Source organism: Pristiophorus japonicus, chromosome 23, assembly GCF_044704955.1.
Source record: "Pristiophorus japonicus isolate sPriJap1 chromosome 23, sPriJap1.hap1, whole genome shotgun sequence".
In the NCBI taxonomy this organism is placed as follows: domain Eukaryota; kingdom Metazoa; phylum Chordata; class Chondrichthyes; family Pristiophoridae; genus Pristiophorus; species Pristiophorus japonicus.
In genome coordinates, this window is record NC_091999.1 from 4,184,064 (window position 1) to 4,208,407 (window position 24,344).

A 24,344-nucleotide genomic window follows, 5' to 3' on the forward strand; every position below is an offset into this window, starting at 1 on the left:
GCCTTCCTGATCACTTGCTGTACCTGCATACTAACCTTTTGCGTTTCATGCTCAAGGACCCCCAGGTCCCGCTGTACTGCGGCACTTTGCAATCTTTCTCCATTTAAATAATAACTTGCTCTTTGATTTTTTTCTGCCAAAGTGCATGACCTGACACTTTCCAACATTATACTCCATCTTCCAAATTTTTGCCCACTCACTTAGCCTGTCTGTGTCCTTTTGCAGATTTTTTGTGTCCTCCTCACACATTGCTTTTCCTCCCATCTTTGTATCGTCAGCAAACTTGTCTACATTACACTCAGTCCCTTCTTCCAAGTCGTTAATATAGATTGTAAATAGTTGGGGTCCCAGTACTGATCCCTGCGGCACCCCACTAGTTACTGGTTGCCAACCAGAGAATGAACCATTTATCCCGACTCTCTATTCTCTTGTTAGTTCGCCAATGCTCGATCCATGCTAATATATTACCCCCAACCCCGTGAACTTTTGTCTTGTGCAGTAACCTTGAGGAGAACTTTTTCACCCAGAGGGCGGTGGGAGTCTGGGGCGGAACTCACGGCCTGAAAGGGGGGTAGAGGCAGAAACCCCACCACATTTAAAAAAGTACCTGGATGTGCACCTGAAGTGCCGTAACCCACAGGGCTACGGACCGAGAGCGGGAAAGTGGGATTAGGCCGGGTGGCTCTTTGTCGGCCGGCGCGGACACGATGGGCCGAGATGGCCTCGTTCAAGCAGATTGGCTGCGCAGAGGAACATGGACACAGGAGGAGGCCATTCAGCCCCTCGAGCCTGTTCTGTCATTCAATGAGATCGCGGCTGATCTGTGACCTAGCTCCACACACCCGCCTTTGCCCCGTATCCCTTTAATAACTTTGGTTCACAAAAAGCTAGCACTCTCAAATGCAAAATTAACAGTTGACGTTTGCGGAAGAGAGTTTTCCAATCTCCTACCACCCTTTGTGTGCAGAAGCCTTTCCCAATTTCACTCCTGGAAGGCTTGGCTCTAACTTTTAGTCTATGTCTCCTCGTCCCGGACTCCCCCCTTGATCTAACCTATCAATTTCCCCTTCATATCTTGAAAACTTTGACCAAATCACCCCTTCTAAATTCCACAGAAAACAAACTTAGTTTGCGTAATCTCTCCTGGTAATTTAAGCCTTGGCCTTATCGGGGACGGTAGCACAACGTTTAGGTTACTGGACGAGTAATCCCGAGGCCTGTGCTAATGGTCCGGAGACACGCGTTCAAATCCCACCCACGGCAACCGGGGAATTTAAATTCAGTTAATTAAAATCAATCCACCATACAACAACAACTTGCGTTTATATCGTGCCTTAAACATAGTGAAACATCCCGGGGCGCCTCACAGGAGTGTTATAACATTAAATAAATTGACACCAAGGTACACAAGGAGAAATTAACGCAGGTGATTTGGTTGAGGGATAAATATTAGCCCCTGGGATACCACGGGGAACTCCCCCTGCTCATCTCTCACTGGCTGGCACCCTCGCCTCTGAGTCAGAAGGTTGTGGGTTCAAGTCCCACTCCAGGGACGTGAGCACATAAATCTCAGCTGTCGGAGGTGCCGTCTTTCAGATGAGACGTGAAATCCAGGCCCCCGTCTGCCCTCTCAGGTGGACGTCAAAGATCCCAGGGCACTACTTTGAAGAAGACAGGTTAGATGCAGGAAGATTGTTCCCGATGTTGGGGAAGTCCAGAACCAGGGGGTCACAGTCTAAGGATAAGGGGTAAGCCATTTAGGACCGAGATGAGGAGAAACTTCTTCACCCAGAGAGTTGTGAACCTGTGGAATTCCCTGCCGCAGAGAGTTGTTGATGCCAGTTCATTGGATATATTCAAGAGGGAGTTAGATATGGCCCTTACGGCTAACGGGATCAAAGGGTATGGAGAGAAAGCAGGAAAGGGGTACTGAGGTGAATGATCAGCCATGATCTTATTGAATGGTGGTGCAGGCTCGAAGGGCCGAATGGCCTCCTCCTGCACCTATTTTCGATGTTTCTATGTAAGAGCAGGGGGAGTTATCCCCGGTGTCCTGGGGCCAATGTTTATCCCTCAATCAACATAACAAAAAACAGATTATCTGGGTCATTATCACATTGATGGTTGTGGGAGCTTGCTGTGCGCAAATTGGCGTTTCCCACACATTACAACAGTGACCACGCTCCTAAAGTACTTCATTGGTTGTAAAGCGCTTTGAGACGCCCGATGGTCGTGAAAGGCGCTATATAAAGGCAAGTCTTCCATTCTTAAATCCAGCCACAGAGAGAGGGAAGGAAGGTTTCCATTCTGATGGCGGTAACGAAGTCTCGCGGTGGAGGACGGCGGGATTGGGAAGTTTTCAATCATGTCTCTGCGTCAACCCATGTCCGCCATTTTTTCTTTCCCCCAGCTTCAAGGCTTCTCGGAGAAGCCGCTCACCCTGCAGCTGTTCATCGGCACGGCGGACGATCGCAATCTTCGCCCGCACGCCTTCTACCAGGTTCACCGCATCACCGGCAAAATGGTGGCCACCTCCAGCCAGGAGGCTGTCGTCAGTACCACCAAGGTCCTGGAGGTGTCGCTACTGCCCGAAAACAACATGACGGCAAAGTAATTTCTCGCCGGCTTTACTCTGTATCTAACCCCGTGCTGTACCTGCCCTGGGAGTGTTTGATGGGTCAGTGTAGAGGGAGCTTTACTCTGTATCTAACCCCCTGTACCTGCCCTGGGAGTGTTTGATGGGACAGTGTAGAGGGAGCTTTACTCTGTATCTAACCCCGTGCTGTACCTGCCCTGGGAGTGTTTGATGGGTCAGTGTAGAGGGAGCTTTACTCTGTATCTAACCCCCTGTACCTGCCCTGGGAGTGTTTGATGGGACAGTGTAGAGGGAGCTTTACTCTGTATCTAACCCCGTGCTGTACCTGCCCTGGGAGTGTTTGATGGGTCAGTGTAGAGGGAGCTTTACTCTGTATCTAACCCCCTGTACCTGTCCTGGGAGTGTTTGATGGGACAGTGTAGAGGGAGCTTTACTCTGTATCTAACCCCCTGTACCTGCCCTGGGAGTGTTTGATGGGACAGTGTAGAGGGAGCTTTACTCTGTATCTAACCCCGTGCTGTACCTGCCCTGGGAGTGTTTGATGGGACAGTGTAGAGGGAGCTTTACTCTGTATCTAACCCCCTGTACCTGCCCTGGGAGTGTTTGATGGGACAGTGTAGAGGGAGCTTTACTCTGTATCTAACCCCCTGTACCTGCCCTGGGAGTGTTTGATGGGACAGTGTAGAGGGAGCTTTACTCTGTATCTAACCCGTGCTGTACCTGCCCCGGGAGTGTTTGATGGGACAGTGTAGCGGGAGCTTTACTCTGTATCTAACCCGCTGTACCTGCCCTGGGAGTGTTTGATGGGACAGTGTAGAGGGAGCTTTACTCTGTATCTAACCCCCTGTACCTGCCCTGGGAGTGTTTGATGGGACAGTGTAGAGGGAGCTTTACTCTGTATCTAACCCCGTGCTGTACCTGCCCTGGGAGTGTTTGATGGGACAGTGTAGTGGGAGCTTTACTCTGTATCTAACCCCCTGTACCTGCCCTTGGAGTGTTTGATGGGACAGTGTAGAGGCAGCTTTACTCTGTATCTAACCCCGTGCTGTACCTGCCCTGGGAGTGTTTGATGGGACAGTGTAGTGGGAGCTTTACTCTGTATCTAACCCCCTGTACCTGCCCTGGGAGTGTTTGATGGGACAGTGTAGAGGGAGCTTTACTCTGTATCTAACCCCGTGCTGTACCTGCCCTGGGAGTGTGTGATGGGACAGTGTAGAGGGAGCTTTACTCTGTATCTAACCCCCTGTACCTGCCCTGGGAGTGTTACATGGGACAGTGTAGAGGGAGCTTTACTCTGTATCTAAACCTGTGCTGTACCTGCCCTGGGAGTGTTTGATGGGACAGTGTAGAGGGAGCTTTACTCTGTATCTAACCCCGTGCTGTACCTGTCCTGGGAGTGTTTGATGGGACAGTGTAGAGGGAGCTTTACTCTGTATCTAACCCCGTGCTGTACCTGCCCTGGGAGTGTTTGATGGGACAGTGCAGAGGGAGCTTTACTCTCTATCTCACCCCCTGTACCTGCCCTGGGAGTGTTTAATGGGACAGTGTAGAGGGAGCTTTACTCTGTATCTAACCCCGTGCTGTACCTGCCCTTGGAGTGTTTGATGGGACAGTCTAGAGGGAGCTTTACTCTGTATCTAACCCCGTGCTGTACCTGCCCTGGGAGTGTTTGATGGGACAGTGCAGAGGGAGCTTTACTCTCGATCTAACCCCCTGTACCTGCCCTGGGAGTGTTTAATGGGACAGTGTAGAGGGAGCTTTACTCTGTATCTAATCCGTGCTGTACCTGCCCTGGGAGTGTTTAATGGGATAGTGTAGAGGGAGCTTTACTCTGTATCTAACCCCCTGTACCTGCCCTGGGAGTGTTTAATGGGATAGTGTAGAGGGAGCTTTACTCTGTATCTAACCCCCTGTACCTGCCCTGGGAGTGTTTGATGGGACAGTGTAGAGGGGGCTTTACTCTGTATCTAACCCCGTGCTGTACCTGCCCTGGGAGTGTTTGATGCGGCAGTGTAGAGGGAGCTTTACTCTGTATCTAACCCGTGCTGTACCTGCCCTGGGAGTGTTTAATGGGACAGTGTAGAGGGAGCTTTAATCTGTATCTAACCCCCTGTACCTGCCCTGGGAGTGTTTAATGGGATAGTGCAAAGGGAGCTTTACTCTGTATCTAACCCTGTGCTGTACCTGCCCTGGGAGTGTTTAATGGGATAGTGTCGGGGGAGCTTTACTCTGTATCTAACCCCCTGTACCTGCCCTGGGAGTGTTTAATGGGACAGTGTAGAGGGAGCTTTGCTCTGTATCTAACCCGTGCTGTATCTGCCCTGGGAGTGTTTAATGGGATAGTGTATGGGGAGCTTTACTCTGTATCTAACCCCCTGTACCTGCCCTGGGAGTGTTTGATGGGACAGTGTAGAGGGAGCTTTTCTCTGTATCAAACCCCGTGCTGTACCTGCCCTGGGAGTGTTTGATGGGACAGTGTAGAGGGAGCTTTACTCTGTATCTAACCCCCTGTACCTGCCCTGGGAGTGTTTGATGGGACAGTGTAGAGGGAGCTTTACTCTGTATCTAACCCCCTGTACCTGCCCTGGGAGTGTTTGATGGGACAGTGTAGAGGGAGCTTTACTCTGTATCTAACCCCGTGCTGTATGCCCGCAGTATTGATTGTGCCGGGATCCTGAAGCTGCGGAATTCAGACATCGAGTTGCGAAAGGGTGAGACGGACATCGGGAGGAAGAACACGAGGGTGAAGCTGGTGTTCCGTGTCCACGTTCCCCAGCCCAACGGGAAGGTTGTGTCACTGCAGGTCACCTCGGTTCCCATTGAATGCTGTGAGTATATTCCGTGTCCTCTTCCCTCGCTCCTCTCACGCAGCAAGTCTTTCCTGAAGCCCTCATCCATCCCTTTGTCACCTCCAGACTTGACTATTCCAACGCACTCCTGGCCGGCCTCCCACATTCTACCCGACATAAACTAGAGGTGATGCAAAACTCGGCTGCCCCGTGTCCTAACTCGCACCAAGTCCCGCTCACCCATCACCCCCTGTGCTCACTGCCCCGTGTCCTAACTCGCACCGAGTCCCGCTCATCCATCACCCCCTGTGCTCACTGCCCCGTGTCCTAACTCGCACCAAGTCCCGCTCACCCATCACCCCCTGTGCTCGCTGCCCCGTGTCCTAACTCGCACCAAGTCCCGCTCACCCATCACCCCCTGTGCTCGCTGCCCCGTGTCCTAACTCGCACCAAGTCCCGCTCATCCATCACCCCCTGTGCTCACTGCCCCCGTGTCCTAACTCGCACCAAGTCCCGCTCACCCATCACCCCCTGTGCTCACTGCCCCGTGTCCTAACTCACACCGAGTCCCGCTCATCCATCACCCCCTGTGCTCACTGGCCCGTGTCCTAACTCACACCGAGTCCCGCTCACCCATCACCCCCTGTGCTCGCCGCCCCCGTGTCCTAACTCGCACCGAGTCCCACTCACCCATCACACCCTGTGCTCGCTGACCCCATGTCCTAACTCGCACCAAGTCCCGCTCACCCATCACCCCCTGTGCTCGCTGCCCCGTGTCCTAACTCGCACCCAGTCCCACTCACCCATTACCCCCTGTGCTCGCTGCCCCCGTGTCCTAACTCGCACCAAGTCCCGCTCACCCATCACCCCCTGTGCTCGCTGCCCCCGTGTCCTAACTCGCACCAAGTCCCGCTCACCCATCACCCCCTGTGCTCGCTGACCTACATTGGATTCCGGTTCAGCAACGCCTCGATTTCAAAATTCTCATCCTTGTTTACAAATCCCTCAATGGCCCTCGCCCCTCCCTATCTCTGTAATCTCCTCCAGCCCCACAACCCCCCGAGATGTCTGTACTCCTCTAATTCTGCCCTCCTGAGCATCCCTGATTATAATCGCTCCACCATCGGTGGCCGTGCCTTCTGTTGCCTGGGCCCCAAGCTCTGGAACTCCCTCCCTAAACCTCTCCCCCTCTCTACCTCCCTCTCCTCCTTCAAGACGATCCTTAAAACCTGCCTCTTTGACCAAGCTGTTGGTCACCTGCTCTAATTTCTCCTTATGTGGCTTGGCGTCAAATTTTCTATCTCACAATACTCCTGTGAAGCACCTTGAGACGTTTCACTACCTTAAAGGTGCTATATAAATACAGGTCGTTGTTGTAATGCAATCACTTGAGAGGAGGCTTCCATTCTCTCTGTCTCGGAGTGGATTTGACCCCAGCTCTCAGAGGGCGAGAGGTCATATATCAGACCTGTGTCCTGATCGATGTTCATAAAATAAGAACATAAGAAACAGGAGCAGGAGTCGGCCATTCGGCCCCTCGAGCCTGCTCCGCCATTCAATAAGATCATGGCTGATCCGATCATGGACTCAGCTCCACTTCCCCGCCCGCTCCCCACAACCCTTCACTCCCTTATCGCTCAAAAATCTGTCTATCTCCACCTTAAATATATTCAATGACCCAGCCTCCACAGCTCTCTGGGGCAGAGAATTCCACAGATTTACAACCCTCTGAGAGAAGAAATTCCTCCTCATCTCAGTTTTAAATGGGCGGCCCCTTATTCTAAGACCATGCCCCCTAGTTCTAGTCTCCCCCATCAGTGGAAACATCCTCTCTGCATCCACCTTGTCCAGCCCCCTCATAATCTGATACGTTTCGATAAGATCACCTCATTCTTCTGAATTCCAATGAGTAGAGGCCCAACCTACTCAACCTTTCCTCATAAGTCAACCCCCTCATCCCCGGAATCAATGGAGTGAACCTTCTCTGAACAGCCTCCAAAGCAAGTATATCCTTCCTTAAATAAGGAGACCAGAACTGCCATGTATTTAACTGTCATTGTGACCCATGTATAAACTGACCGAAGTTGTACACTGTGTGAACACTGACCACTAGGGGGTGAACTTGTGGGAGACACTCCTAACCTGGACCTTCAGGTATAAAGGGGGAAGCTCCAACCACCTTCGTCACTGGTCACAGAGTGACCTTCTCTCAAGTGTGGGCCTTGTGTGCATTTGTACTGTGTAGCAAGGACATGTCAAAAACTGCACGCAGTACTCCAGCTGTGGCCTCACCAATACCCTGTACAGTTGTAGCAGGACTTCTCTGCTTTTATACTCCATCCCCCTTTGCAATAAAGGCCAACATCCCATCGGCCTTCCTGATCACTTGCTGTACCTGCAGACTAACTTTTTGTGTGTCATGCACTAATTACTGCCACTGGAAAGAGATTCTGCTCATTTCCTCTCTCAAAACTTGTCATGATTTTGAACGCCTGTATTAAAACTCGACTTCACCTTCCCTGCTCCGAGGAAAAGAACCCCAGCTTCTCCGGTCTCGCGGCCGCAACTGAATTCCCTTATTCCTGGAACCATTCGCGTGAACCTCCTCTGCACCCTCGCCAAGGTGCCCAGAATTGAACGTGATCTTCCAGCCGGGGACCAACCAGCGTTTTGCACTGGTACCAGCGTAACTTCCTCGCTTTGGTACTCTGTCCCTCTGCTCGCGAAGCCCGGTTCCCGTACGCTTCTTTTTTCGAACAGGCTTTCTTCACCCGCCCAGCCGATTTGTGCACAAGTTACCCCCCCCCCCCTCCTCCAGGTCTCTCTGTTCACGCACCCCCCCCCTTGGAAAGGGTATCGTCTCTTGGTGTGTCAGTCCCACCTCATTCTTCCTGCCAAAATGGGACGGTCGCATGTTGCTGGGTGATCCGGAGATCTGGAGCAATGATCCAGAGACCCGAGTTCGAATCCTACCACGGCCCTTGAAACAAATGGGAATTAAAAAGCTTACTTCTCAGTAATAATGACCCTGAAACTGCCAGTTGTCGTTAAAAAAAAAAACCATCCCCGGTTCAGTACTGCCCTTTAAGGGAAACAAACCTGGCGTCCTTACCATCTGCGGCCTGGCCGTCCCGAGACTCCAGACCCACAGCAATGTCGTTGGCTCTTAACTGCCCTCTGAACTGGCCCGGCGAGACACCAAACCGCGACGGCAAAGTCAGCACCGTGGCTGCAGTGTGCACCGGTCGACACGATGCAACTCGCCAAGGCTTCTTCAGCAGCACCTCCCAAACCCGCGACCTCTACCCGCCCAGAAGGACCAGGGCAGCAGGCGCATGGGAACACCATCTCCTCCACGTTCCCCTCCCAGTCACTCACACATCATCCCTCGACTTGGGAATATATCGGCCATTCCTTCATCGTCGCTGGGTCACAATCCTGGAACTCCCTCCCTAACAGCACTGTGTGGGAGCACCTTCACCGCACAGGACTGCAGCGGTTCAAGAAGGCGGCTCACCACCTCCTTCTCCAGGGGCGATTAGGGGACGGGCAATAAATGCCCAGCGATGCCCACATCCCAGGAACGAATACATTCATAGCAAATGTACCACCTCCCACCTTCCGTGTGTTGAATTTCCCCTGCTGTGTGACCTCCCCTTTCATCGGCCTGTCTACGCCCCGCTGGAGTCAGTGACTACCACTCTGTCAATTTCTTCTTCCCTCCCGCAGCCCAGCGCTCGGCTCACGAACTGCCCCAGGTGGAAAGCTGTAACCTGACCTCGGGTTCCTCCACCGGAGGAGAGGAGCTGCTCCTCACTGGCTCCAACTTCCTGCCGGAGTCCAAGGTCGTGTTCATCGAGAAAGGTCCAGGTAACTGCATCACCGGCCCGTGTCTCCATCTCTCCCAGGGTCCCCGACATGGACCTCGTCACTTCCGCTCCCTCACTCCTCCCCTCCGGCCGGAACTCCTCCCCTCCCTCAATCCTCCCCTCGGTCCGGAACTCCTCAGCCTCCGCTCCCTCACTCCTCTCCTCCCCTCCATCCGGAACTCATCCCCTCCGTCCGGAACTCCTCCGCTTCCTCACTCCTCCCCTCCCTCACTCCTCCCCTCCGTCCAGAACTCCTCCCCTCCCTCACTCCTCCCCTCCGTCCGGAACTCATCCCCTCCATCCGGAACTCCTCCCCTCCCTCACTCCTCTCCTCGGCCTCCGCTCCCTCACTCCTCCCTCCCTCACTCCTCCCCTCCTTCAGCCTCCGGTCCCTCACTCCTCCCTTCCCTAAGCCTCCGCTCCCTCACTCCTCCCCTCCGTCCAGAATTCCTCCCCTCCCTTACTCCTCCCCTCCCTCATTCCTCCCCTCTCTCATTCCTCCCCTCCCTCACTACTCCTCTGCTTCCTCACCCTCCCCTCCTTCATTCCTCCCCTCCCTCTCTCCTCCTGTCCGTCCAGAACTCCTCCCCTCCCTCACTCCTCGGCCACCCTCACTCCTCCCCTCCCTCACTCCTCAGCCTCCCCTCCCCTCCCTTACACCTCCACTCCCTCACTCCTCGGTCTCCTCTCCCTCACTCCTCCCCTCCTTCATTCCTCTCCTCCCCTCCGTCCGGAACTCCTCCCCTCTCTCACTCCTCCCCTCCCTCGGCCACCCTTCCCTCCCTCACTCCTCCCTCTCTCCCTCCTCCCCTCCTTCAGCCTCCGGTCCCTCACTCCTCCCTTCCCTAAGCCTCCGCTCCCTCACTCCTCCCCTCCGTCCAGAATTCCTCCCCTCCCTTACTCCTCCCCTCCCTCATTCCTCCCCTCTCTCATTCCTCCCCTCCCTCACTACTCCTCTGCTTCCTCACCCTCCCCTCCTTCATTCCTCCCCTCCCTCTCTCCTCCTGTCCGTCCAGAACTCCTCCCCTCCCTCACTCCTCGGCCACCCTCACTCCTCCCCTCCCTCACTCCTCAGCCTCCCCTCCCCTCCCTTACACCTCCACTCCCTCACTCCTCGGTCTCCTCTCCCTCACTCCTCCCCTCCCTCATTCCTCTGCTCTCTCACCCTCCCCTCCTTCATTCCTCTCCTCCCCTCCGTCCGGAACTCCTCCCCTCTCTCACTCCTCCCCTCCCTTGGCCACCCTTCCCTCCCTCACTCCTCCCTCTCTCCCTCCTCCCCTCCCTCAGTCCTCCGCCCCCTTATTCCTCCTCACCCCTCCCCTCCCTCCTGCACTCCTTCCCTCCCGCACTCATCCACTACCTCACTCCTCCGCTCCCTCAGTCTCTCCTCTCTCACTCCTTCCCTCCCGCACCCCCTCCCCTCCCTCAGCCTTCCCATCCCTCAGGCCTCCCCTCCCTCAGTCCTCCCTATCCTCACTCCTGCCCTCCCGCACTCCTCCCCTCCCTCAGTCCTCCCCATCCTCACTGCTCCGCTCCCTCAGTCTCTCCTCCCTCACTCCTTCCCTCCCGCACCCCCTCCCCTCCCTCAGCCTTCCCATCCCTCAGGCCTCCCCTCCCTCAGTCCTCCATATCCTCACTCCTGCCCTCCCGCACTCCTCCCCTCCCTCAGTCCTCCCCACCCTCAGTACTCCCCTCCCTCAGTCCTCCCCTCCCTCTGGCCTCCCCTCCCAAGTCCCCGCACCCTCTCAGTGTGTTGAAACCGAGACTCCTCGCTCCTGTTACATCTCTTGGAGCCCGCTGTAGGCCCATGGTGTAAACGCAGTTATTTGGGGGAGGAGCCAGGTCACTCAATTCAACTACAAACATGCTACTTGATATTTTTTGTCAGATTGGCAACTTTTGCATTGGACCACTGAGTACAGATGGGCGACTGGGCAGGCATAGCTTGGGCCCTTCCTGCTCTGTGCTGGACTCAGTACCAATTGTAGCCCCCACCCCCCGCCTCTCCCCTCCCCTCCCCCCCCACCCAAGGATCAGCTCACTCAGCACAGACCAGGTGAGGCATGAGGGTGGAAAATGGGATCTTCCTTACCCAACAACAACACCTTGCATTGTTACAGCGCCGTTAACGTAGTAAAGCATTCCAAGGCCCTTCACAGGAGCGACTATCAAACAGAATTTGACCCCGAGCCGCACAAGGAGAAATTAGGGCAGGCTTGGTCACAGAGGTAGGTTTTAAGGAGCGTCTTGAAGGAGGAGAGAGAGGTCGAGAGGTGGAGAGGTTTAGGGAGGGAGTTTCAGAGCTTGGGGCCCAGGCAACAGAAGGCACGGCCACCGATGGTGGAGTGAGTATAATCAGGGATGGTCAGGGGGGCAGAATTAGAGGAGTGCAGACATCTCGGGGGGTTGTGGGGCTGGAGGAGATTACAGAGATAGGGAGGGGGCGAGGGCCATGGAGGGATTTGTAAACACGGATGAGAATTTTGAAATCGAGGCCTTGCTTAACCGGGAGCCAATGTAGGTCAGCGAGCACAGGGGGTGATGGGTGAGCGGGACTCGGTGCGAGTTAGGACACGGGGGCAGTGAGCACAGGGGGTGATGGGTGAGCGGGACTGGGTGTGAGTTAGGACACGGGGCAGTGAGCACAGGGGGCGATGGGTGAGTGGGACTGGGTGTGAGTTAGGACACAGGGGTAGCGAGCACAGGGGGCGATGGGCGAGCGGGACTGGGTGCGAGTTAGGACACGAGTCAGCGAGCACAGGGGGCGATGGGCGAGCGGGACTCGGTGCGAGTTAGGACACGGGGCAGTGAGCACAGGGGGTGATGGGTGAGCGGGACTCGGTGCGAGTTAGGACACAGGGGTAGCGAGCACAGGGGGTGATGGGTGAGCGGGACTCGATGCGAGTTAGGACACGGGGCAGCGAGCACAGGGGGTGATGGGTGAGTGGGACTCGGTGCGAGTTAGGACACGGGGGTAGCGAGCACAGGGGGTGATGGGTGAGTGGGACTCGGTGCGAGTTAGGACACGGGGGTAGCGAGCACAGGGGGTGATGGGTGAGTGGGACTCGGTGCGAGTTAGGACACGGGGTAGCGAGCACGGGGTGATGGGTGAGCGGGACTCGGTGCGAGTTAGGACACGGGGTAGCGAGCACGGGGTGATGGGTGAGCGGGACTCGGTGTGAGTTAGGACACGGGGCAGTGAGCACAGGGGGTGATGGGTGAGTGGGGCTTGGTGTGAGTTAGGACACGGGGCAGTGAGCACAGTGGGTGATGGGTGAGCGGGACTTGGTGTGAGTTAGGACACGGGGCAGTGAGCACAGGGGGTGATGGGTGAGCGGGACTCGGTGCGAGATAGGACACGGGGGCAGCGAGCACAGTGGGTGATGGGCGAGCGGGACTCGGTGCGAGTTAGGCCATGGGTCAGCGAGCACAGGGGCGATGGGCGAGCGGGACTCGGTGCGAGTTAGGACACGGGGACAGCCGAGTTTTGGATCACCTCCAGCTTACATCGGGTAGAATGTGGGAGGCCAGCCAGGAGTGCGTTGGAATAGTCAAGTCTAGCGATAACAAAGGCATGGATGAGGGCTTCAGCAGCGGATGAGCTGAGGCAGGGGGCGGAGATGGGCGATGTTACTTAAGGTAGAAATGGGCATCTTAGTGATGGCTCCGTGTGCCACAGCACTCGCCTGAATACGAAGAAGGCACACGGAATACTTGCCTTTATTGGCCGAGGCACGGAATACAAGAGCAGGGAGGTTATGCTTGAACTGTATAAAACACTGGTTAGGCTCCAGCTGGAGTACTGCGTGCAGTTCTGGTCACCACATTACAGGAAGGACGTGATTGCACTGGAGATGGTACAGAGGAGATTTACCAGGATGTTGCACTGGAGAGGGGACAGAGGAGATTTACCCGGATGTTGCACTGGAGAGGGTACAGGGGAGATTTACCAGGATGTTGCTCTGGAGAGGGTACAGAGGAGATTTACCAGGATGTTGCACTGGAGAGGGTACATAGGAGATTTACCAGGATGTTGCACTGGAGAGGGTACAGGGGAGATTGACCAGGATGTTGCACTGGAGAGGGTACATAGGAGATTTACCAGGATGTTGCACTGGAGAGGGTACAGGGGAGATTTACCAGGATGTTGCCGGGACTGGAGAACTTTAGCGATGAGGAAAGATTGGATAGGCTGGGGTTGTTTTCTTTGGAACAGAGGAGGTTGAGGGGAGAGCTGATTGAGGTGTATAAAATGATGAGGGGCCTGGATCGAGTGGATAGGACGGACCTGTTTCCCTGGGCAGAGGGGCCAACAACCAGGGGGCAGAGATTGAAAGTAATTGGGGGGGGGAGGGAGGTTTAGAGGGGGATTTGAGGGGAAATGTCTTCACCCAGACGGTGGTGGGGGTCTGGGGGGGGAACTCACGGCCTGAAAGGGGGGGGTAGAGGCAGGAACCCTCACCACATTTGGAGGTGCACCTGAAGTGCCGTAACCCACAGGGCTACGGACCCAGAGCGGGAAAGTGGGATTAGGCCGGGATAGCTCTTGGTCGGCCGGCACGGGACACGATGGGCCGTAATGGCCTCCTGCCGTGCTGGTTCTGTGATGGTACAAGAGGCCAGGTGTTGGTGTTGCGGTTAAATCGTCCAAACCAAAGAAAGGAGGGCAGGTCCAAACGGATAAGGGAAACAGCGGTGCAGAGACACGGAGAATACGTCCGGAGAGCCTCTCCCACATCGCTCAGTACAGTCTCTTTCCTTCCGTTCATTAGATGGCCGTCCACAGTGGGAGGTGGAGGCAAAGATCAACAGCACGAAGAGCACAGAGGTAAGATGTGACCTGCCAGAACCAGAGATCTCGGGCTGGGGGAGAGTGGGGGGTCCGGGGAGGGGGTGGGGGGGAGAATTGCCCTTCGGAAACAGCGAGGCCGAGAGAGACGGTCACGGGGCTAAACGGCCTTTCCGAGCGGGGGGGTGGGGGGGGGGGGGGCGGGGGGCAGGAAGGGGGTTCGCGCCGTGGGCCCGTGTTTGCGCCCCCACTGCCCGGCGTTCCCACCCACTCTCGGTCCGCGCGCCCAAACGATCGCCCCCCTCCTCCCAGGGAGGGCACCCCGCCCACGGACGCCATTTTATTCCCACTTGCCGGCCCAGCTCCCGAGACGAACGACGGCTCGCTGGGTCCGGCCGGTCCGCCAACGGACAGCTCGGCCCCACCCCCCCCGGCCTATCGCAGCGCCCCTCCCCTTTAAGTGAAGGCGCGAGACGTTGGCATCATCCCCCACCCTCACTGGCGACCAGATCGCGCTGCGAGACTGCTTCCAACACTGGCCCGAGAGCGCGGGTGAGGCAGTGCCGGAGTTGGAGAGCGACCAGTTTTCCCGGCTCTTCCCTTCGGCTCCCGCCAGCCGAGAAATTGTTCGGCCAATCCGATGCTCCCGCCCCGATTTCGCGCCGAGGGCAATTTCGGGCCCCCGTCCGGCTCCTCTCAGCCGCAACATACGCCAAGTCCTGCGGGGGAGGGGTGGGGGGGGCGGTCTTGCGCGGTGTAACGTCACTCACAGCGAGCAGAGGGCGAGGGCACAGCAAGAGTACCAAATACCAGCGCCCCATCGGCGAGAGAGAGCGAGCGGACCGACACACCCAGCTGTCTCAGGCAGGCTCTGACGCCCAGGCCCCAGAAGGTCATGGGTCACCGCATGACCCACTGAACACACCCGAACCCCTCGATTAGATTCCAGTCTGTAACTCACTCCCGGGTATCTGTTATTCTATATATAAACCCCCCCGAACTCCTCGATTAGATTCCAGCCTGTAACTCACTCCCGGGTATCTGTTATTCTATATATAAACCCCCCCGAACCCCTCGATTAGATTCCAGTCTGTAACTCACTCCCGGGTATCTGTTATTCTATATATAAGCCCCCCGAACCCCTCGATTAGATTCCAGCCTGTAATTCACTCCCGGGTATCTGTTATTCTATATATAAACCCCCCGAACCCCTCGATTAGATTCCAGTCTGTAACTCACTCCTGGGTATCTGTTATTCTATATATAAACCCCCCGAACCCCTCGATTAGATTCCAGTCTGTAACTCACTCCCGGGTATCTGTTATTCTATATATAAACCCCACGAACTCCTCGATTAGATTCCAGCCTGTAACTCACTCCCGGGTATCTGTTATTCTATATATAAACCCCCCCGAACCCCTCGATTAGATTCCAGCCTGTAACTCACTCCCGGGTATCTGTTATTCTATATATAAACCCCCGAACCCCTCGATTAGATTCCAGCCTGTAACTCACTCCCGGGTATCTGTTATTCTATATATAAACCCCCTGAACCCCTCGATTAGATTCCAGCCTGTAACTCACTCCCGGGTATCTGTTATTCTATATATAAACCACCCCGAACCCCTCGATTAGATTCCAGCCTGTAACTCACTCCCGGGTATCTGTTATTCTATATATAAACCTCCCGAACCTCTCGATTAGATTCCAGCCTGTAACTCACTCCCAGGTATCTGTTATTCTATATATAAACCTCCTGAACGCCTCGATTAGATTCCAGCCTGTAACTCACTCCCGGGTATCTGTTATTCTATATATAAACCCTCCCGAACCCCTCGATTAGATTCCAGCCTGTAACTCACTCCCGGGTATCTGTTATTCTATATATAAACCCCCCCCGAACCTCTCGATTAGATTCCAGCCTGGAACTCACTCCCGGGTATCTGTTATTCTATATATAAACCTCCTGAACCCCTCGATTAGATTCCAGCCTGTAACTCACTCCCGGGTATCTGTTATTCTATATATAAACCCTCCCGAACCCCTCGATTAGATTCCAGCCTGTAACTCACTCCCGGGTATCTGTTATTCTATATATAAACCCCCGAACCCCTCGATTAGATTCCAGCCTGTAACTCACTCCCGGGTATCTGTTATTCTATATATAAACCCCCGAACCCCTCGATTAGATTCCAGCCTGTAACTCACTCCCGGGTATCTGTTATTCTATATATAAACCCCCCGAACCCCTCGATTAGATTCCATTCTGTAACTCGCTCCTGGGTATCTGTTATTCTATATATAAACCACCCGAACCCCTCGATTAGATTCCAGCCTGTAACTCACTCCCGGGTATTTGTTATTCTATATATAAACCCCCGAACCCCTCGATTAGATTCCAGCCTGTAACTCACTCCCGGGTATCTGTTATTCTATATATAAACCCCCTGAACCCCTCGATTAGATTCCAGCCTGTAACTCACTCCCGGGTATCTGTTATTCTATATATAAACCACCCCGAACCCCTCGATTAGATTCCAGCCTGTAACTCACTCCCGGGTATCTGTTATTCTATATATAAACCTCCCGAACCTCTCGATTAGATTCCAGCCTGTAACTCACTCCCAGGTATCTGTTATTCTATATATAAACCTCCTGAACGCCTCGATTAGATTCCAGCCTGTAACTCACTCCCGGGTATCTGTTATTCTATATATAAACCCCCCCGAACCCCTCGATTAGATTCCAGCCTGTAACTCACTCCCGGGTATCTGTTATTCTATATATAAACCCCCCCGAACCTCTCGATTAGATTCCAGCCTGGAACTCACTCCCGGGTATCTGTTATTCTATATATAAACCTCCTGAACCCCTCGATTAGATTCCAGCCTGTAACTCACTCCCGGGTATCTGTTATTCTATATATAAACCCTCCCGAACCCCTCGATTAGATTCCAGCCTGTAACTCACTCCCGGGTATCTGTTATTCTATATATAAACCCCCGAACCCCTCGATTAGATTCCAGCCTGTAACTCACTCCCGGGTATCTGTTATTCTATATATAAACCCCCGAACCCCTCGATTAGATTCCAGTCTGTAACTCACTCCTGGGTATCTGTTATTCTATATATAAACCCCCCGAACCCTTCGATTAGATTCTAGTCTGTAACTCACTCCCGGGTATCTGTTATTCTATATATAAACCCCCCGAACCCCTCGATTAGATTCCAGCCTGTAACTCACTCCTGGGTATCTGTTATTCTATATATAAACCCCCCGAACACCTGGATTAGATTCCAGCCTGTAACGCACTCCCGGGTATCTGTTATTCTATATATAAACCCCCCGAACCCCTCGATTAGATTCCAGCCTGTAACTCACTCCTGGGTATCTGTTATTCTATATATAAACCCCCCGAACCCTTCGATTAGTTTCTAGTCTGTAACTCACTCCCGGGTATCTGTTATTCTATATATAAACCCCCCGAACCCCTCGATTAGATTCCAGCCTGTAACTCACTCCTGGGTATCTGTTATTCTATATATAAACCCCCCGAACCCTTCGATTAGATTCTAGTCTGTAACTCACTCCTGGGTATCTGTTATTCTATATATAAACCCCCCGAACCCCTCGATTAGATTCCAGCCTGTAACTCACTCCCGGGTATCTGTTATTCTATATATAAACCCCCCGAATCCCTCGATTAGATTCCAGCCTGTAACTCACTCCCGGGTATCTGTTAATCTAGATATAAACTCCCCGAACACCCCGATTAGATTCCAGCCTGTAACTCACTCCCGGGTATCTGTTATTTTATATGTAAACCACACCGAACCCCCAAATTAGATTCCAGCCTGTAACTCACTCCCGGGTATCTGTTATTCTATATATAAACCCCCTGAACCCCTCGATTAGATTCCAGCCTGTAACTCACTCCCGGGTATCTGTTATTCTATATATAAACCCCCTGAACCCCTCAATTAGATTCCAGCCTGTAACTCACTCCCGGGTATCTGTTATTCTATATATAAACCCCCCAAACCCCTCGATTAGATCCCATTCTGTAACTCACTCCCGGGTATCTGTTATTCTATACATAAACCCCCTGAACCCCTCAATTAGATTCCAGCCTGTAACTCACTCCTGGGTATCTGTTATTCCATATGTAAATCCCCTGAACCCCTCGATTAGATTCCAGCCTGTAACTCACTCCCGGGTATCTGTTATTCTATATATAAACCCCCCGAACCCCTCGATTAGATTCCAGCCTGGAACTCACTCCTAGGTATCTGTTATTCTACATATAAACCCCCTGAACCCCTCGATTAGATTCCAGCCTGTAACTCACTTCCAGGTATCTGTTATTCCATATATAAACCCCCCGAACCCCTCGATTAGATTCCAGCCTGTAACTCACTCCCGGGTATCTGTTATTCTCTATATAAACCCGCCCCCCGAACCCCTCGATTAGATTCCAGCCTGTAACTCACTCCCGGGTATCTGTTATTCTATATATAAACCCCCGAACCCCTCGATTAGATTCCAGCCTGTAACTCACTCCCGGGTATCTGTTATTCTATATATAAACCCCCGAACCTCTCGATTAGATTCCAGCCTGTAACTCACTCCCGGGTATCTGTTATTCTATATATAAACCCCCCGAACCCCTCGATTAGATTCCATTCTGTAACTCGCTCCTGGGTATCTGTTATTCTATATATAAACCACCCGAACCCCTCGATTAGATTCCAGCCTGTAACTCACTCCCGGGTATTTGTTATTCTATATATAAACCCCCGAACCCCTCGATTAGATTCCAGCCTGTAACTCACTCCCGGGTATCTGTTATTCTATATATAAACCCCCTGAACCCCTCGATTAGATTCCAGCCTGTAACTCACTCCCGGGTATCTGTTATTCTATATATAAACCACCCCGAACCCCTCGATTAGATTCCAGCCTGTAACTCACTCCCGGGTATCTGTTATTCTATATATAAACCTCCCGAACCTCTCGATTAGATTCCAGCCTGTAACTCACTCCCAGGTATCTGTTATTCTATATATAAACCTCCTGAACGCCTCGATTAGATTCCAGCCTGTAACTCACTCCCGGGTATCTGTTATTCTATATATAAACCCCCCCGAACCCCTCGATTAGATTCCAGCCTGTAACTCACTCCCGGGTATCTGTTATTCTATATATAAACCCCCCCGAACCTCTCGATTAGATTCCAGCCTGGAACTCACTCCCGGGTATCTGTTATTCTATATATAAACCTCCTGAACCCCTCGATTAGATTCCAGCCTGTAACTCACTCCCGGGTATCTGTTATTCTATATATAAACCCTCCCGAACCCCTCGATTAGATTCCAGCCTGTAACTCACTCCCAGGTATCTGTTATTCTATATATAAACCCCCGAACCCCTCGATTAGATTCCAGCCTGTAACTCACTCCCGGGTATCTGTTATTCTATATATAAACCCCCGAACCCCTCGATTAGATTCCAGTCTGTAACTCACTCCTGGGTATCTGTTATTCTATATATAAACCCCCCGAACCCTTCGATTAGATTCTAGTCTGTAACTCACTCCCGGGTATCTGTTATTCTATATATAAACCCCCCGAACCCCTCGATTAGATTCCAGCCTGTAACTCACTCCTGGGTATCTGTTATTCTATATATAAACCCCCCGAACACCTGGATTAGATTCCAGCCTGTAACGCACTCCCGGGTATCTGTTATTCTATATATAAACCCCCCGAACCCCTCGATTAGATTCCAGCCTGTAACTCACTCCTGGGTATCTGTTATTCTATATATAAACCCCCCGAACCCTTCGATTAGTTTCTAGTCTGTAACTCACTCCCGGGTATCTGTTATTCTATATATAAACCCCCCGAACCCCTCGATTAGATTCCAGCCTGTAACTCACTCCTGGGTATCTGTTATTCTATATATAAACCCCCCGAACCCTTCGATTAGATTCTAGTCTGTAACTCACTCCTGGGTATCTGTTATTCTATATATAAACCCCCCGAACCCCTCGATTAGATTCCAGCCTGTAACTCACTCCCGGGTATCTGTTATTCTATATATAAAGCCCCCGAATCCCTCGATTAGATTCCAGCCTGTAACTCACTCCCGGGTATCTGTTAATCTAGATATAAACTCCCCGAACACCCCGATTAGATTCCAGCCTGTAACTCACTCCCGGGTATCTGTTATTTTATATGTAAACCACACCGAACCCCCAAATTAGATTCCAGCCTGTAACTCACTCCCGGGTATCTGTTATTCTATATATAAACCCCCTGAACCCCTCGATTAGATTCCAGCCTGTAACTCACTCCCGGGTATCTGTTATTCTATATATAAACCCCCTGAACCCCTCAATTAGATTCCAGCCTGTAACTCACTCCCGGGTATCTGTTATTCTATATATAAACCCCCCAAACCCCTCGATTAGATCCCATTCTGTAACTCACTCCCGGGTATCTGTTATTCTATACATAAACCCCCTGAACCCCTCAATTAGATTCCAGCCTGTAACTCACTCCTGGGTATCTGTTATTCCATATGTAAACCCCCTGAACCCCTCGATTAGATTCCAGCCTGTAACTCACTCCCGGGTATCTGTTATTCTATATATAAACCCCCCGAACCCCTCGATTAGATTCCAGCCTGGAACTCACTCCTAGGTATCTGTTATTCTACATATAAACCCCCTGAACCACTCGATTATATTCCAGCCTGTAACTCACTTCCAGGTATCTGTTATTCCATATATAAACCCCCCGAACCCCTCGATTAGATTCCAGCCTGTAACTCACTCCCGACTATCTGTTATTCTCTATATAAACCCGCCCCCCGAACCCCTCGATTAGATTCCAGCCTGTAACTCACTCCCGGGTATCTGTTATTCTATATATAAACCCCAGAACACCTCGATTAGATTCCAGCCTGTAACTCACTCCCGGGTATCTTTTATTCTATATATAAACCCCCCGAAACCCTCGATTAGATTCCAGCCTGTAACTCACTCCCGGGTATCTGTTATTCTATAAATAAACCCCCGAACTCCTCGATTAGCTTCCAGCCTGAAACTCACTCCCGGGTATCTGTTATTCTATATATAAACCCCCGAACCCCTCGATTAGATTCCAGCCTGTAACTCACTCCCAGGTATCGGTTATTCTATATATAAACCCCCCGAACCCCTCGATTAGATTCCAGCCTGTAACTCACTCCCGCGTATCTGTTATTCTATATATAAACCCCCGAACCCCTCGATTAGATTCCAGCCTATAACTCACTCCCGGGTATCTGTTCTTCTCTATATAAACCCCCTGAACCCCTCAATTAGATTCCAGCCTGTAACTCACTCCCGGGTATCTGTTATTCTATATATAAACCCCCCGAACCCCTCGATTAGATTCCAGCCTGTAACTCACTCCCGGGTATCTGTTATTCTATATAGAAACCCCCTGAACCCCTCGATTAGATTCCAGCCTGGAACTCACTCCCGGGTATCTGTCATTCTATATATAAACCTCCTGAACCCCTCGATTAGATTCCAGCCTGTAACTCACTCCCGGGTATCTGTTATTCTATATATAAACCCTCCCGAACCCCTCGATTAGATTCCAGCCTGTAACTCACTCCCGGGTATCTGTTATTCTATATATAAACCCCCGAACCCCTCGATTAGATTCCAGCCTGTAACTCACTCCCGGGTATCTGTTATTCTATATATAAACCCCCGAACCCCTCGATTAGATTCCAGTCTGTAACTCACTCCTGGGTATCTGTTATTCTATATATAAACCCCCCGAACCCTTCGATTAGATTCTAGTCTGTAACTCACTCCCGGGTATCTGTTATTCTATATATAAACCCCCCGAACCCCTCGATTAGATTCCAGCCTGTAACTCACTCCTGGGTATCTGTTATTCTATATATAAACCCCCCGAACACCTGGATTAGATTCCAGCCTGTAACGCACTCCCGGGTATCTGTTATTCTATATATAAACCCCCCGAACCCCTCGATTAGATTCCAGTCTGTAACTCACTCCTGGGTATCTGTTATTCTATATATAAACCCCCCGAACCCTTCGATTAGATTCTAGTCTGTAACTCACTCCCGGGTATCTGTTATTCTATATATAAACCCCCCGAACCCCTCGATTAGATTCCAGCCTGTAACTCACTCCTGGGTATCTGTTATTCTATATATAAACCCCCCGAACCCTTCGATTAGTTTCTAGTCTGTAACTCACTCCCGGGTATCTGTTATTCTATATATAAACCCCCCGAACCCCTCGATTAGATTCCAGCCTGTAACTCACTCCTGGGTATCTGTTATTCTATGTATAAACCCCCCGAACCCTTCGATTAGATTCTAGTCTGTAACTCACTCCTGGGTATCTGTTATTCTATATATAAACCCCCCGAACCCCTCGATTAGATTCCAGCCTGTAACTCACTCCCGGGTATCTGTTATTCTATATATAAACCCCCCGAATCCCTCGATTAGATTCCAGCCTGTAACTCACTCCCGGGTATCTGTTAATCTAGATATAAACTCCCCGAACCCCCCGATTAGATTCCAGCCTGTAACTCACTCCCGGGTATCTGTTATTTTATATGTAAACCACACCGAACCCCCAAATTAGATTCCAGCCTGTAACTCACTCCCGGGTATCTGTTATTCTATATATAAACCCCCTGAACCCCTCGATTAGATTCCAGCCTGTAACTCACTCCCGGGTATCTGTTATTCTATATATAAACCCCCTGAACCCCTCAATTAGATTCCAGCCTGTAACTCACTCCCGGGTATCTGTTATTCTATATATAAACCCCCCAAACCCCTCGATTAGATCCCATTCTGTAACTCACTCCCGGGTATCTGTTATTCTATACATAAACCCCCTGAACCCCTCAATTAGATTCCAGCCTGTAACTCACTCCTGGGTATCTGTTATTCTATATGTAAACCCCCTGAACCCCTCGATTAGATTCCAGCCTGTAACTCACTCCCGGGTATCTGTTATTCTATATATAAACCCCCCGAACCCCTCGATTCGATTCCAGCCTGGAACTCACTCCTAGGTATCTGTTATTCTACATATAAACCCCCTGAACCCCTCGATTAGATTCCAGCCTGTAACTCACTTCCAGGTATCTGTTATTCCATATATAAACCCCCCGAACCCCTCGATTAGATTCCAGCCTGTAACTCACTCCCGGGTATCTGTTATTCTCTATATAAACCCGCCCCCCGAACCCCTCGATTAGATTCCAGCCTGTAACTCACTCCCGGGTATCTGTTATTCTATATATAAACCCCAGAACCCCTCGATTAGATTCCAGCCTGTAACTCACTCCCGGGTATCTTTTATTCGATATATAAACCCCCCGAAACCCTCGATTAGATTCCAGCCTGTAACTCACTCCCGGGTATCTGTTATTCTATAAATAAACCCCCGAACTCCTCGATTAGCTTCCAGCCTGAAACTCACTCCCGGGTATCTGTTATTCTATATATAAACCCCCGAACCCCTCGATTAGATTCCAGCCTGTAACTCACTCCCAGGTATCGGTTATTCTATATATAAACCCCCCGAACCCCTCGATTAGATTCCAGCCTGTAACTCACTCCCGGGTATCTGTTATTCTATATATAAACCCCCCAAACCCCTCGATTAGATCCCATTCTGTAACTCACTCCCGGGTATCTGTTATTCTATACATAAACCCCCTGAACCCCTCAATTAGATTCCAGCCTGTAACTCACTCCTGGGTATCTGTTATTCTATATGTAAACCCCCTGAACCCCTCGATTAGATTCCAGCCTGTAACTCACTCCCGGGTATCTGTTATTCTATATATAAACCCCCCGAACCCCTCGATTCGATTCCAGCCTGGAACTCACTCCTAGGTATCTGTTATTCTACATATAAACCCCCTGAACCCCTCGATTAGATTCCAGCCTGTAACTCACTTCCAGGTATCTGTTATTCCATATATAAACCCCCCGAACCCCTCGATTAGATTCCAGCCTGTAACTCACTCCCGGGTATCTGTTATTCTCTATATAAACCCGCCCCCCGAACCCCTCGATTAGATTCCAGCCTGTAACTCACTCCCGGGTATCTGTTATTCTATATATAAACCCCAGAACCCCTCGATTAGATTCCAGCCTGTAACTCACTCCCGGGTATCTTTTATTCGATATATAAACCCCCCGAAACCCTCGATTAGATTCCAGCCTGTAACTCACTCCCGGGTAT

General features: G+C 51.8%; 1 protein-coding gene across 1 annotated transcript in view; it reads left to right on the forward strand.

Annotated features, from left to right (window-relative positions):
* nfatc4 (nuclear factor of activated T cells 4) overlaps positions 1–24,344 on the forward strand; it is a 96,828-nt gene that overhangs the window by 51,980 nt on the left and 20,504 nt on the right. Inside the window, exons 4-7 of the mRNA XM_070866731.1 lie at positions 2,411–2,610; positions 5,252–5,424; positions 9,115–9,255; positions 14,027–14,082. Coding sequence (XP_070722832.1) covers positions 2,411–2,610; positions 5,252–5,424; positions 9,115–9,255; positions 14,027–14,082 — 570 coding nt within the window. The remainder of the gene's footprint in view (positions 1–2,410; positions 2,611–5,251; positions 5,425–9,114; positions 9,256–14,026; positions 14,083–24,344) is intronic.